This window comes from Lepidochelys kempii, chromosome 27 (assembly GCF_965140285.1).
Source record: "Lepidochelys kempii isolate rLepKem1 chromosome 27, rLepKem1.hap1, whole genome shotgun sequence".
Classification (NCBI taxonomy): Eukaryota; Metazoa; Chordata; order Testudines; family Cheloniidae; genus Lepidochelys; species Lepidochelys kempii.
Genome location: NC_136406.1, coordinates 9,505,933 through 9,522,083, shown reverse-complemented (window position 1 = coordinate 9,522,083; position 16,151 = coordinate 9,505,933). Strand labels below are relative to the sequence as shown.

Genomic DNA, 16,151 nt, shown 5'->3' with positions numbered 1-16,151 from the left:
TTTTCAAGTGTTAACCATTTATAAATAAGTACATTTTTTTCATACGTACAGGTCATTGTACAGAGTACAATCTGTATACATGGGGGCAAATGCATTCGTTTGAACTTTTCACATCTATCTCACAGCTCACATGTACAGACAAGAAAACGCTGCTCAAGCAAATACAGCAAAGGAAAAAATAGTTTTTCTTTCCTTGTACGTCAGAGGCTGAGGGCCTCAGTTGAGTGCAGGAGTTGCCTTCCCCCTGCACAATATCACAACTGTGTCGTGTTCAATATATCCGTAGAGAGAACAGAACATGCATTGAGTAATATACTGTACAGAGAAAGTCCTTTACATCAGAATTATAGAAAAGCTAAAGGAAAATTAAGTGTCTTAAAGATCTTCCCAGCAAGTGTCTTGAAGGATGGCAACCAGTACTATTTATTTAGTACAGATCATCCAAGGGTATATCCTGTACATCTTTGTACTAATTCAAATCCTCTTGAAAGTGGAGCGGACGGAACAGAGACAAAAATGCTGTAATACTACGGACAGTAAAATGCTGGACAGACATGACACCGTCACCGCTGGAAGCGACCACATTGGAATCTCTAGGTTATTGATGTATTGGCAAAATGGACCTAAGCACAGAGCGACTCCCCTAGTTTGTCTCTATGTCAGGGCCCACCAAGGCATAGTGCAGCTAGTGACCTACCTCTGAGGCTTTCCCACCAACCCCTAACAAGACTCTGTGTTCTAGCAGTGGCCAAGCCCCATCTCCTTCGTAACTGAGCAGTAAGCGTAAAAGCTCCAGCTCAGGTTGCTAAGTGGCATGAGTGCAGCCGAATGGCTGGTAGAATATAAAGGAAACAGTGTATTGATCTGGTGTCCATTCCCTTTAATAGCGCTGATTGGGTTAGTTTTGTTTTCTCCTAGGTGTCGTGTATACATCAGGAAAAGGTTCCAGTGTGATTCAGCTGTTGTCAGGCGTTGCACACAAATGAATCTTGCTAAATAATTCAGCCCTTAGTGGTTTGTATTAGAAAAAGAGTTTGATTGAATAAAAGTCCATCAATTATTCAAGTAATTCTGAAAAAGCAGATCCACCTTCACCATTGTGCTTGTGTCCACATGCATCCCCACCAAATTTTCCTTTGAGCAACCAGAAGTGAGTAAAGGCATTTTGCTATGGAGGTCTCTGCAACACTGCACAGTAGATACAGTAGCTATTACCCTAAGCCCTTGTTTAAAGATCAGTAATTGTGGTAGATGAATTGTCTGGAATGTCCAAAGGAAAAATAACAACAACCAAAGAGCTTGCAACAGATCAGCAAGGACACACCTTAGCAATTAAGGTTAAAAAACTCGCAGGCGTGCTTGGTGCTCTAAGTAAGGCGTAGCTGGCACTTCGGTTTTAGCTAGACTTCTTCTGGGTAACCCTGAATATACAATAATCTTTGTACTTGAGTACTGAGTTACTGCTACTTAGCAGCCACCCTCGCCAGGACTTACCTAAACCATCATTTGAATTAAGTATGTGCACAAAAACTTCTAAAGAAACAAAATTCTAGGCCCAGTCTTCCACTAAAACGACCCTAAGTTACCATGCATGTGATTCCAACAGGCCAGGTCAGCCAAAACTGGCACAGTCCTCACCTACACAACAGCATTTCTCTGCACCCAGTAATATAAGGAAGAAGGGGGTACAGCTCAGGCTGTCCAACTCTGTTCTCCCTCTGAGATGGGTCCAAGGGCCTCACTCCTTGAACCCTTCCCTCCTCTAACCCTGTCTTCAAAACTCGCCAGTACCATTCCTAAGCTGGCTTGTAGTGATCACCTTGGAGCCACACACAAAGCTGGTGCCCTCTCCCCTGGGGTTGAGTGTAGTCTTTCCAGCTGGGGAATCCCGATCCGCTCAGCTGGGATAGAAATTCTAGCTCAGTCCAATGCCCAGTGCCCTCTCAAGGTGACTCTGTGTGGAGTCACAGTGACATCTAGTGGCTAGTTTGGTTACAACAAGTATTTGTTTAGGAATACCCCTCAGACTACATTCCAAGGAAAACATTCTTGGGGTCCTGACATAGGCATCAAGAAACTGTTTTACCTGGTGCACCTGAAGAATCCCACTTTCGATGGCAGTCTCAAATTACGTAGCTCCTGCTGGGGTGCTGGTTGGGGGGCCATGGTGGTAGTCTTAATTATGCCAACAGGAGAAATGTACAGGATCTAAGTACAGCCTGTCTGGAAATCCTGACACCAGCTAGGGGTACGGTACAGGATTTTCCTACTTTCCTCAGCAGACAAGCTTACAAGATACACATCTAACCTGAAGGGGGAGGGGAAATCTGAGTGAAATTTCAGTCTTGTGCTCTATTGAGTTGCCTTTAGCTAGTGTACTCTACAACCAAGACAAAATATGACAGCAGATACAAACTAACGGCCATGCCAGATACTAATTATGACTTTGAAGATACAAACGGGTGTTTAAATAAATATTGATTTTTCAATTGAGAATTGTGTTCCTTACCGATCCAGTAACTAAAGAAACAAATAGACCTCAGGTGTCCTAAGAAAATTGCTGGGGAAGCGCTTTAAAAATCACTGCAATTAGTTTTGTACTTAAAAATGACTCAATCTTTTGCTGCTTATATACAACAGTTAGTTCTTGTGCTATAAATGTTATGATTCATTGCTTCATTTCTTTTTTCTTTTTGAAAAATACACGGAGACAAGAGGTGTTATGCTATTTTCTAATGAAGACACTACTCACGCTTAAATAGCCAGTATTTATCATCGTAACAAATTCAAACAGTAAAGTGCACCATTTACAGAGAGAACAGATGGTAAACCATTAGTGCAAGAATCCTGTGAAAATGTAACACACGATATTGTGGAAAAAAAACCCTGCACGCTACAGTATTTAAGCGTTGTTTCATTTTTGTATTAGTGTTAAAGTGTGAGCTGTTTTTTTGCTCCTTAAAACATCTTCATAAACCCACAGTTGTACATGTAAGTGCTTTTAGGGGACATTTCTAAAGTACAGTACTGGAATCACATGGCAGTGAATAGCAAAGCAAAGCACAGTCAGAGATATTACAATGGCATTATCTTCGACAAGGATCATTCAGTTTGGATTCTCTTAACAATAAGATTAGAGATGACTGGCTTATGGCAGCAGCATGTCTCACTTAACTGTATATAAAAAAGGGACGGGGTAAAATTTGATTACTTTGTCCTTTCAGAAGAAACTACTGAAGCTAAAAAGCCATTCCATTTGTTCAGGAAAGATAGAGCTTTGAACAAAAACATGATGTTATTAAAAAAAATCAATGGACACAATCTAGCTAGCTTGGTGCACTGTAGGGAAGATTCAAACAATCAGTTGCTCCTTATATGATAAAACACACTTAAAAAAAGAGAGAAACAATACTGGTCAGTATCCTTTTCAATGACAGAAATAGTGCATGCAGCTTCCTTTCTTCGTGGCCCAGTCTAAGGGTGTTGGGAAGGCGACATAGGTAACTGGGAAGGCTCCCACTTTTATAACCTGCTTAGAGATCCCTGTAATAAAGCAAAGGGAGAAAATTCTTCTTGCCCCTTGGGGAAAAAAATAACCCTCCAATACAAAAGCTGTCTTGGAGAAATATAAAAGTGTCCCACAAATATCCGAGTGGAAGAAACGTAATCCCCGAAAGAACACAGAGGAAGAACCAAGAGTACTTTCCATCTGTCAGTGAGAGACATGCCTGGCCTGTCCCCAGGGTGGCGCCTCTCAGTTTGGTCTAAGCAGTGAAATTACAACAAATGGTGCTGAGCCACTTTAATCAAAGCCAGGGGTTACTAAGAGTTTTAGGGCCGGATCCTCAACTGGTTTAAAACATCGTAGCTGTGCTGCAGTCACAACGGAGTGACGCCGATTTACACTAGCTGAGGATCTACCCTTAATTGGGTTCAATGCATGTTTCCTTTTACGACTAGATCCACGTAACCCTTTGGAAACAAACCACGTGAACTCTTTCCAAGGACCAATTCACTTCGTAAGAGTTGATATGAGATGCAATACTGGGCAACAGGCACTGGTTTGCTTTAAAACAAGCTACAATATTACTGCTCTTCCCATCCACCTGGCTGTTTGCTCTCAGTTACTGAAAAGGCAGATTAAAAACGTAACCAACAATAAATCAAGCAAAGAAAGCTCCCTCTATGCAAACAAAACTCCAGAAAATTCTTGGAAAGTTCTGTAAAAATGGTTTTTGGAAATGTCCCCTGCTTTTCACACTGACTCAATACTAGTTGCATCTGATTGAAAAGAAAAAGAAAGAAAGAAACCAGAACAAAACAAAAACATTTTCCTGAAATAGAGCACATAAATTAATTATAAATATCTCTCTTAACTACAGGTTCTTAAAGAGCAAAACATCGTCTCTAACATTTACAGGTATGGAACACAGCAACCGCTTTCCAAAATTCCAGGAACAAACCTTGCAGCTCTAAGAAACACACATTTTACTCATTAATCCCTTGGAGGAGTGCAGCCCTGCACTACAGCACACAGCTTCCAAAGAGTAGGTGCAAACACAAAGGAAATGGCAAGGCAAGGCTGTGTGTTCAGAAGGACTTTACTAAAGTGACTCCTTGGACACTTTCTGGCTTGGAAACCTCCATGTCACGTTATGCAGCATGATCAAAAAAAAATCTAAGATTCCTTCCTCCATTGAGGGTTTCCTATTCAAATTTTCCTCGCAAGCAAAACGAAAACCCATTAAACTGTCCTGGTGAAAATGTGGTGATGTGTGTGAGATGCAATCATCTGCTGGAGGTGTGAAGAAAAGGTTGCAGTTAATTCTGCTTACAAAATGCACAAGAGGTTTCTAGCCAATTCCTTTGGCTGATTAAAATTCACAAAAGGGGCAGAGTTTGATTGCTCTCTAAATATTTTTAAAATGCCTCAGAGTAAATCAATACTGTGGCATTTGGAATGTAGCTGTCGAAGTAGCAAAGCATCTTATGGTCCCCACTCATTCCAACAGGCTACGGTATTAAAACAACAAACAAATCCAATTCAGATTAAAATGCTATAAATCCAGCTCAAGCAGGTTGGTTATTATGCATAGCTACTTGTTATTAAAAGCAAATAAAGCCCCATTTGGTGCAGATAACGAGCTCTTTGTGGGCAAGAGACAAGTGGGAAGATGAAGACTCTGGTTGTCTAGAGGAATACCGGACAATGCAAATTTTGAAAAGGCTGACAATTTTTAGCCAGCTTCCACTAGGAATTTTCATAAGCATTTTCATGAGAGCTCCTTAAAACCAAAGAAACCAATTAGATTTGAACATGAACTCTTGCAAAGAGCTGGTTACCTCCCACTGTATAGGGGGACTTATCTGGGTTAACCCACTCCATGTACTAACATATCCTTATTGACAGCTGAAACCTGGGAGGGAACTCAGTCTGAATTGGACAAACAATACTGGCTTGTTTGATGTTGGCTTCACCGTCAGCTGGGTACCAAAGGATTCTGAGCACGGGCATGGCTGTCTGATCACCACACAGAAATTACCAGAGAAACTTGCTCATGTAGCTACCAAATAGAAATAATAGTAATAATAAAAATATAGGTGGGAATCAAGCCTGGAAACGTGTGCTGAAAACATAAGGGTCTTACTCCAACAAGTGTCTTTTACACATTAGACTCCACAAACGGTCTCTTTGGTTTGATAGGGGATGTCTGCCCTTGTCTAGAGTCCCTGGAGAGCTGCCTGTACAGGTTGTCCTGGTAGGCCTGTGCAACGGGCAGTGTCCTAGCCACCTTAACATCTGGATATGAGGAGGCTTGGCTGACTCTCTCCAGGAGGTCTCCCCGGGACCCATTGGCTAGCATCCCATGGGGGCTGTAATAGTCTTCCTCTAGCAAATGGCCATTCTGTGCATTGTTGGTTTTGTTATAAAAGGCAATGTTGCTGATTGAAGAAGGTGGGCTAAACGATTCTGGCTGGGGGAGGTTTCCAGGAGATGTCGGACTAATAACAGTATCCACTGAAGACACAGCCCAGGTCCGGGTCTGTTGGTGGAGATGGGGGTACTGCTGAGTCCGAGCGGTTTTATCTATAATTCCCATGAACGGCGTGGTCCTGGAACGAGCTGGTTCACTGGGGTAACTCCCCTGAGGTGGAGAGACTGGAGAAAGTTCATCACATGATCTGTCATAGGCTGGCTTGAGAGGGATCTCCATTTGCTGAATAGAAGCAGAAGGGCGGAAGGTAGGAGTCAGGTTGGAGGTGGATGAGATGCTATTGCTAGAAGGGGAGAATCTGAGGCCAACACTTTGAGAATGAAGCAGCGGTCTTGGAGTTGGTGGGTGAGGTTTTATTTCGTTGGGGTTGATAGTAATGGGCCTTCTGATTAGGTGAGACACATCAGGAGAACCAAGCTGGCTGGAGGGAAGGGAAGAACGTTCCAGATCAAGCTTTGAATGACAGACCGGATAATAGGAAGCGGACTGACTGCGCCCAATCTGCGGGGTCTGACTGTATCTCATTCCACCCCTGTATGCTGAAGAAGGCCTCTGTGGAAGATCTTCTTTAGTTAGCCCTCCATGCTGGCAGATAGCTCCTGCGCTAAGGCTGGCTTGAACATGTTGCACTGGTCTACCATCACCCACTATTCCACTAATTGAACCTTGGTAGACCAACCTACTCTGACCAACTCCCATTTCCCCGGATGCAGACTGGTATTTGCTGGCCATAGAGTGGGCAACTTGGCTGTAAGCACCGGTTGGAATCACAGTACTAGAATGCACGGCAGAGCTCGGCTGGTTGCTTCTTACAATCTGTGCCTTGGCTGGCTGTAGCCTGTGCCCTTGCTGTGGGACTGCAACTGGAATCTGGGGAATCTGGAAGGACCTCTGTGTCATTTTGGATAATGGAGACTTTGGTCTACCAGGGAGTTGGTTAACACTAGGTTCTTGCTGGTAACGTACTGGGGAGCCAGACTGGGCCCTATAGACACTTATACTTTCTGCAGGAGGGCTGGCTCGATACTGAGGACCTCTACGGAGGGGTGAAGGTGGTGGACTTTGATATTCTTTCCCTTGACCTCCAACTGGAGGTGGACTGAAGCGGTAAGAGGAACCTTGGTGAGCAGGGGAAGTATGTGGCGGACTAGGTCTGTAATGATTGTTCTGATGTGTTGGAGACAGAGCAGGAGAGGTGGACTGATACCCTTGTCTTGTTGGTGAACCCACAGAACTATTGGATCTGAAGTCAAAAACTTGATGTGACCCAAGAGGTGAGCCTGAAATATAGGCTGAATCCCGGTGAGCGGGGGATGGGGGTGGGCTCTGGATGATGGGAAGCCCTTGACTGGGCCTCGACTCTGTCTGTAAGCCAATGGAAACATTTTCTACATCCTGCTCAAGATACTCCTCTTCAAAGAGATCTTGCACAGAGTACAGTTCTTCATGCTGGGCTTCAGCTTCCGGCTCCGCTGGGGGTTGCTGCTGCTGTTGCATCAGTCTACATTCTTCCTCCACTCTCATCAGCAGCCGCTGGATCTCACGATTGTTCGGACACAGCTTGATGGCCTCGTTCAGATCCTCCAGGGCTGCTGAAAACTGCCTGCTTGACAAGGGGACAGACATGAGAATTGAAGTTACTCTGGATTTGAATGAAGCCTTTTGGGGATTCTACTGAGCTTGAGCAGCTTGTCTTTACTTAGGGAGAGACTGTGATCTCTACAGCGGCTTTCTCGAGCTCTGCCTTATGTGCCTCCATTTGGTTACTTTACACCAACCAAAGAAAAACATTGTTAGTCATTCTGGGGAGGAGGGAGACACATTACTGGGACAGCACAACCCAGCCCAGTAATTATCCTTTCACTTGGAGAGTGCTTTACATATTAATTACCCCTCAAAGCACCCCATAAGCTTTGTCAGCAGATTGTCCCCAGTTTACAGAAGGGGAAAATGAAGCACAAGACGTTGTGCCAAGCTCACCACTGGAGTGAGCAAGAGCAACTCTGTCCACTTCGACGGAGCTGCAGCTGCTCATGCCAGTGGCCCCTTTAGCTTCTTCTGACTTGCCCAAGGCCACATAATGGCAGGGGTGGCTCTAGAACTCCGGGGTTCCTGCAGCCAATGCATAAGACCAGGCTGCCTCTTGGACTTTGCTGGGTACTGGGTTTGTCTCCTCAGGATGAAGGGAACAAGGCAGGGAGAGGTCCCAACAGTCACAAGCTCGCAAGGCCCCCGTGGAAGATGCTCTTTGGGACTGACACTGTGAAGGCTAGTCTATGAGGAGTAAGGGGATGGGGTATTCAGGGGAGGTGGGTTGTCATTTACAGGGACACTGTTAGCTTTTGAACAAAATTGAATCTATTTGAACACGATTGTGATCTGGTGGTGAACAGCCTCCAGATTCAACATGTGACTTTGTATAAAATGCTCCCGTTCACTGCTCCATCATAGAGAAAGAAAAACCACAAATGCCTCCCACCACTTTGGTAAGACCCACTCCAAACCAGGGGAGAGCAGGTAAGGTAACTGCATTCCCCAGACCTACGCTGATCTCAATGGTGATGCTGGCGCACAAACAAGGAAGGAACCAAAAAGAGCCATGCTGAGCCTGTTTCATTAGAGAGATGGGGAAACAATGCTGCCTGTATGTAGGAAAGGACCAAATTATCTGGAAAAGGCATTTGAGGGTTAAACGTCTGTAAATGTTTTGCAGCCAGTAGAGAAGGAAAACATTCAAGGAAAGCTACAAAATGTCAGTCTGGTTCAACTAGCCGGGCTTGTCTCTGGAAGAGAAGGTCATGGGTTTGCTCCCACATAAGACTTGAGCTCCCTGCAGTGATAGCTAGGGTAGACACACAGTTAAAAGTGTTGTCTTTGGGATGAGAAGTTAAACTGCGGGGTCTTCTCCTCAGCTCTGATGTTTACACAAATGGACATTAAATATCCTCTGACTAATGGTGAGGCTCTGCACTGCCATGCAGGCAAAAGTGGTGTCTCACTCCACTGACTGAGCAGAGATTAGCAGCCGTGCAGTGACAGTGTGCTCAGCCCCTGAGGGAGAGACTCAAAAGCAAACCCTCCTGCCACTCCAGGAATAGCATTGACAGGTTCTGCAGGGATCTCGTCTCCCTGGGCCTTCAGGGAGATTTAATGAGGGAATCCTCCTGGCTGCATCTGAAACGTAGCGAGATCTCACTATCACATTGTCCTAGTGCCCAGTATGATGCATGAGCTATTGCTGAAAGCACACTGGCTGGCATTTGCCCACAAAGTCACTGCACTACTAGTAGCCAAAATTTTGCCTTGAAGAAGAACGCTTTAGAATGGACCGATTCATAGATTCCTAGGCCAGAAGGGACCATTGTGACCATCTCAGTGTCGTACCTCCTGTAGAACACAGGCCATAGCAATTCTATGAATGAATCCTTGCTTCCAGTCCAATAGCTGCGGGTCAACTAGAGTGTGTCTTTTAGAGAAGTCATTCAGTTGTGATTTGAAGCTGCCCAGTGATGTAAGGTGCTGAGAATATTCCAACAAACTCAACTACAACCAGCTTCTCAAAAGTTCACATGAACATGCTCCACAGGGATTACTAAATAAGGGAGGATGTTGGTTTTGGGGTCTTTTACAGCCGCCCTAGTCAATGTTCCTTTGCAATTTGTTCTTACGGGGATACTCATGTAGTTTTGCATGGTCAATTCCTACACCACTGTGCCCATACTTGCAGAGAACAGCCCCTCTCACTTCTCTCTCTCTCTCGCCTCACCTGCTGCTGCGTTTGGCCCTTGCTCTTGCATAGTAAGCTTCATAAGATTTCGGTTTCAGCTCCAGTGCTTTAGTGGCAAATTCCTCCGCCATTCCAAAATCCTGTCATTACAATAGGTGTGTAGATAAGTAATTGAATATATATATATATATATAAAAATAAAAATATATACAACTTGGGAACAAAACAAAATTATATGGACAAAGTTTTTGCATGTAGAGTTGGAAAACCTGATGGTACTTTTAACATGGATCAGACATCATTGATAGCAAGAGAGCTACAACGGTGTCCAGAAGAGGCAAACCCATTTCATAATGTTAGACACTGTACGGCACCCACACTAACCCAAGGTGAAAATTTCTCTCAGATTTGCTCCTTTCTCTACCTCTTGGATCCCAATAAGGGCATGCAGTCCCTGTACAGTAACCTACATCCTCCAGTGAACATCTGCTCTCACAGAGACTAGAAGGTCATCTCAGGAAGGATTTTCCACTGTTGAAACCATTAGGAAACCCTTCCCCCCACCCCTCCACTCCCCCCGGTGACTGTGTCTGGCACACACACTAACACTAGGGGTCGTGAATAACACTCCTCCGGGAGGAAAGGGATATCGGTGCCTATATAGCTAAGTGCACCAATGAACAGGTACAACTGTAGGACCCGTTCGCAGTGCACTCTCTCTCACTTCCCTCTGTTCCTCCCTTTTAGGGACTACTTAGAAAACACTGACTTGGGGTGAAGGGGAAGGTGAACAGAATGCAGATTGGTTAAAATGCTCGTGTGTGGCATTGCCATGAATGGTACATTATCGGCTAAGGTATAACTCTTCCTGATTGCCCGTCCCTTGACCTTGTCTTCCCTAGTGCCCATGTGCCTCGCCACAGAGCTCATGTGAGCACTCAATAGGGTGCCCACTTGCCAGTTGGGTGGCTTTGGTACAGCACCCGCTTGCCCATCATGTCTAGCAATGGCTTTGGGCTGTAACAGTCAGCAGTTCTAGGATACGGTGTTTAATACAATTCCTTTTTGCTTAAAAAATAAGCAAGGCAAACTCCACTGGGCTACAAATGGAGTTTATCAGGCACACTGGCTGCAGTCACTCACGAGTGTAACTTGGAAAAGCTTTTGGCATCTTATATACTGAAAAGGACTTCTGTGAACCACAGCTGTGTGCTACTTTACCAGTTAATACAACGTTCCCAGGCAAGTATGCACTGTCAATATGACTTTGATTTTGACTGTATTTGGCTCATGCAATACTAATCATAATGCACCAACCAGGTCATTTGTATCTTAAGAAAACCATGTCTTCAGAACAGAAACCCACGGAGGAAAGCTCGCTTAGTTTCAGTTCTATTTCCAGACACTTGCCTTTTATTCAAATATCTTTTCTGCTTGGTTTAAAATTGATTAACTGTTTCTTGAACATTTCAAGGCTTCTTATGAAATAAATTTCTGCACCCAAATACACAAAAAATGATAAGAGTGGGTCTACAGGGACTGATTTTAGTTTGCATCTGCAATTCCAGTCACTCAGCTATTGAAATCACTTATCAGAGGATGCAATCTGTGGTTTAGATGTCCATGTGAGCTAAATTATGGGTGCAATGATATGCCCCTGCAATTTTGCACCAAAAAAAAAAAGAAAAGAAAAGGAAAAAAGAGGAAGTTTTAAGGCTTGGCTGAAAATTTGGCCCTGAAAGTGCAGGCTTAGCAGAAAGTTGGCTTGTTTAAAGGTGAGTTTAACATCTCTGTAGTGTTCTCTGATTGTTGTGTTGTTTGCTAGCCAGCATTAAGATCACTACACATGTCACTTTCATCTATCTCCTTCAACAGCTTAAAGAAATGAAGGCATCACAAAGTCCCCTCCCTTGCAATATAATCCTGGCCAGCACCTGGGTCTGATGAAGACTTTCACTTCTCAAATCTATGGAGACTGGTCAGGTTGTGGAGATGTGATGCTCTCAGAATCCAGAGAAGGGGAGAGGTGGCATGTGTCTCTTTTGGAGGAACAGAGAGACTCCAGAAGATTATCCCTATGTGCAGCTAAATTAGAGCAGGGGGAAGAACAGGGACATGGTGTTCTGGGAGGAGGGAGGGAGAGTGTTTCTGGATGAGTCATTGCCCTGGGGAAGTGAGAGCTCTCTAAGCTCCCTGATTTCAAATTCATTGGTATTCAAATGATCACATCTACTGACTCCACCCCTCACCACTGCCCTCGATATCAGAGAAATACTAACCTCTCCACCCTCAAATTCATATTGTCATCAGAAATGAGTAATAAAAAATTCAGAAAGCTCTAAACATGGAAATGAATTTTTAATCATTTGAAATGAGTATTAAATCACTACTTTACTTCTTCCGAATTGTAAATACCAGTGCTCTGTGAAGGACAACCAGGTTACAAAGAGGAGAGATTTCAGAGGCCATAGCAGAACTGTGGGAGAGACACACTCTGTTATGCGCAGGCAGGAAGCTGGCAGCTTGCTCTAAAGGGACTTGAAGAGTGTGTGGAACTTACGTTCATTTTCCTTCGACATCGGGAGAGGTTGAGGAGGAGTGACACCTTCAGCTCACGGAAGGTTTTCAGGTCTTCTCCAAATCCTTCTCTGGGGAATTTCTTCAACGCATACTGGTAGCGCTGTGCAGCTTCCTTCACTTTACCTTTCTAATAGAAGGGTAAGATGTCAAAATACATCACTTGGTTGACTGAAGAGTGGCAGCAGCTTGTTAATTGCTGAAAAGTAGCCCATTAATCAGCTGCCGTGACTGTATGGGCCAGGTAACACCGCTTAGGTGCTGTTCTCCTTTTCAGAAAGAACAGCCAGAACATTTGATCAAGGGAACGGTTTCTAAACTGGAGATGCATTCTGCAAGAACTGCTCCCCCAGTTCATGCAGAGATCTCAAGCTACAGTAGAAAACAGAGCAGGAACTTCATAGCAACAAGAATATATTTTATAGCTAGATTTGTTTGAGTTTGGCTGCCACTGCCCTGTCTACAGCAACAGTCTTGGGTGCGTTCCTCCAGTCCTGCAGCACAATACAGAAACATTAATGACACTGCTTTACAAAAGCATTATGGACAGTTTCTTTAAAGATTCTCCTTCTTCACTGCTAGAAATTGGCTTTAGAGCAAACTTCTCATTGCCCTCCTTGGTCCTATCTTTTAGCTGGATGGCAATTGTATCTATTTCTGGATTTATTGATATAAGCAAACAAATTCCCTCTTTTAAGAACTCCTTGGAACTGCTGGAATTGAGGCATATTTTGTAGGTAAAGTGCTGTGCTCCTTGTGGGAGATGCAGGGCCAGATTAACCCATCATTGGCCTCTAGGCAAACATACACCTCTGGGCTCTTACCTTCTAACACCAATAACAACAAACTGACTACATGACATTAATACCACAGTATGTTTACATAATTCCACTCAAATGGCAGGGGATGCAGAAATAAGTTAAGGTCCCCATAGTAATATTACCTCACCCATACTGCACATAGGGCCAAGTCCTTAGCCCAATGCTCAGTCAGGCACATCTGGCGTACTGGCGTCTGCACCACTCAGGTTTGGGCTGGCCATCCCTCCGTCATGATGAAAGGACAGCTAGGCCAAACCCACGTGGCGCTGTGAACCCACATGTAGAGGAGGTCCATTCTGGTTCTCCCCCCCAAATTGGGCCCTAGGCACATGCCTAGTTCGCTTATGCATTAATCCATCCCTGGGGAAGTGATAAGTGCTTTAGAAATATCACAGAGAGATCAGATAGAATTCCTTCACCCACTACTGAAATGCAGCTACCTCTGGCATGTAACATGGCAGCACTATTACATAACTGTTGGGCAAGGGCACCTGAAGGTGGACACTTTCTAGATGTCATATACTGGTTACTGTAATTTCCAACACTGATGTAACGAACAGTTAATCTAATAACAAGCACCCTGATGAAGCGAAAGATTTTTTAGAGTAAATTCCATACGCTGAAGGGCTACAAGGTTGAAAGTTGTAGAAAATCAGACTGAACGTTGCCCTTTCTTCTCACATGGATGGAAAAGGGCATGGCATGTAAAAACAGTATCATTCTTCAAAAGGATCCGGTAAAATCTGTTCTATACTGGGTATGTTTCCCTCCCCATGTGATGTGCTGCCCTGCAAGCTATGCCAGGCACTCAGGCTGGAGTGAACAATTATGCGTAGTGACCTCTCCCTGGGCAAATGGCAGTATTGAAAGCTGCTCTATGGCTTGACTGTGCAGGGGACATCCATGTGAGGAGAACCTGGAGACGCTTACTATGTGACCTCATGGAAATGAGGCACAGTCAAAGAGGGTGCCCTTTGAGCGTGTTGGCTCACAGGTGATTCAGGCGCATTTCCTCTTGTTCCAGACAAGACTGTGACATCTGGGCCTTTGCTGTGCATTGGAGGTGGGGCGGAGCTGCTCTGCCTCAGGAGCAGCACTGGAGATGCTGTGTCTCTGGCAGGTCCAATGTCTTCTGGGCTGCTCCGTGTGCAACTGGGGAGCAATTTGTTTCACCCATTAGAAGGGAGCAGCTTGCTCCTATCGGCCAGTGTATGAGGGGGACAAAGCCATGATCCCACCTCTTTCCCAACTGCTTTTAGGCACCCTGACTTTCTTGAGGAGGAACAAGTAGTCTTCACATTCCCTACAGACTGAGCAGCCCAAGGATTGCTACGGTGGGAGGCCCACGAACAGACATGTACAGGAAGAGGGATGCATGCCCCTTTCTTTCACCCTGAGCTAGTCCCTCTGGGCAAGCAGGGACTGTGTGTGGCATAGAAGCAGACATTCAATCCCTATGAATGAGTGTTCTGTGTTGCTCAGCAGAAGCCTAAAGATTAATGAGATCCACTGGCAGACCTCCTCAGCTTGAAGGATGGTAGCTATTGCCTTTGTTCCGGATGGAGGATTTGAGTCTGGTGGAATCCTTAGGGCTTAGACATGGGAGTGAAGGGGAGGCCTCTCTGAGGGGGAGGATAAACCTGGTCGTATTATTGTATCTTAGATATATTTTTTTTTAAATGCACAAATTTGACACATGGGCAGCAATGGGGGAATAAAAAGAGGGAGGGGAAAAACAGGAATTAGGACACATGCAATTCATGATTATCCAGACATTAATTTTGCAGCTGCAAATATTAAGCTTTAAAATCCTTGAGACTCAAGTTCCTCAGTTGTGTCATATATCCCTGGCAGATGAGTTCAGTTATGGTGCCAGCTTTGCATATTTTCTACTTCACTCTCAGACTCACTTTGAATCATCGTTGGACTTACAGCTTCTTGTGTGGTTTCAGAGGAACAGCCGTGTTAGTCTGTATTCGCAAAAAGAAAAGGAGTACTTGTGGCACCTTAGAGACTAACCAATTTATTTGAGCATGAGCTTTCGTGAGCTACAGCTCACTTGAAGTGAGCTGTAGCTCACGAAAGCTCATGCTCAAATAAATTGGTTAGTCTCTAAGGTGCCACAAGTACTCCTTTTCTTTTAGCTTCTTGTGTGTGTGTGTGAATCTCCAGGCATGGAAGACCAGCTACAAATAAATGCAGAGCAAAGGGCCTCTATTACTGTCATTGTGAAATGTCACCCTAATGGTAATGACAGGCTAAAAAAACCATGTCCTGAGAATTTGCTTTCATTACATGGACATTTTTTCCTGTGACACTCGTATTGTGTTTTCTCCTTGTTGTATAGGAATGACTCTGCTACATAACAATGACACTGCCAAGCTACATCATCAGTGCTATAAAATCCCTGTAAAACGCTTTGGTTCTGGAGTTTTCAAGGAGGAAAACCAGTGAAGTCTCACCTCGCATCCTAACCATGCAGACATACTTTGCTTTGTTTCAGCCCTATTTAAATTTAGCAATCAGAAGGTAAAACTCCTCTGCACTGCAAGAAACGCAGTAAGTGTTGTTTTACTTATAGAAATGTGGCTCTCTCTTGGCTTGGATTAAGGGGGCAAGTGTCGCCGAGCAAACGGACACCTGGAGAACAAGACATCACACCAAGTAACTCCGTAGCCCTCTCACTGTCATCCCTTGGAAAAATCTCTGCTCTCCCTCTCACCTTATAGAACATGTCCCCCTCCTCCATCAGCTTGCTCAAGAGGATGATCATGATGTCTGGTTTGGAGGTGGCCATCGCCCAGGTTGCTGGACCTGTAGTGTACAGGATGCATGATGGGTAAAAAACTCATACAATGCAAGGGTGGTAGGAAGCTAGGTGGAAAAAATATCCTGGGGTGGGAATTTCTGCTGGAGAGAACAACTTGGCATGGTCAAGGAGCAGACTGCTTCAAATTAAAGAGCTGGCCGTTCATCTTGCATTTCTTAAATGAACACCATCTTCGACACAATGTCTTTCCTTTGTATTCG

General features: G+C 44.5%; 1 protein-coding gene across 12 annotated transcripts in view; it reads right to left on the bottom strand.

Moving 5' to 3' along the window:
• Nucleotides 1-16,151, bottom strand: part of TANC2 (tetratricopeptide repeat, ankyrin repeat and coiled-coil containing 2) — a 713,129-nt gene continuing 696,978 nt past the window's right edge. For 8 of the 12 annotated variants that reach the window (XM_073325985.2, XM_073325984.2, XM_078850727.1 and 5 more), the window contains 4 exons: nucleotides 15,844-15,935; nucleotides 12,284-12,430; nucleotides 9,763-9,863; nucleotides 1-7,602 (listed from right to left, as the gene is read on the bottom strand). In XM_073325985.2, coding sequence (XP_073182086.2) covers nucleotides 5,664-7,602; nucleotides 9,763-9,863; nucleotides 12,284-12,430; nucleotides 15,844-15,935 — 2,279 coding nt within the window. In that variant the 3' untranslated portion in view covers nucleotides 1-5,663. The remainder of the gene's footprint in view (nucleotides 7,603-9,762; nucleotides 9,864-12,283; nucleotides 12,431-15,843; nucleotides 15,936-16,151) is intronic. The other 4 variants (XM_078850726.1, XM_078850728.1, XM_078850731.1 and 1 more) reach the window with 1 other exon arrangement.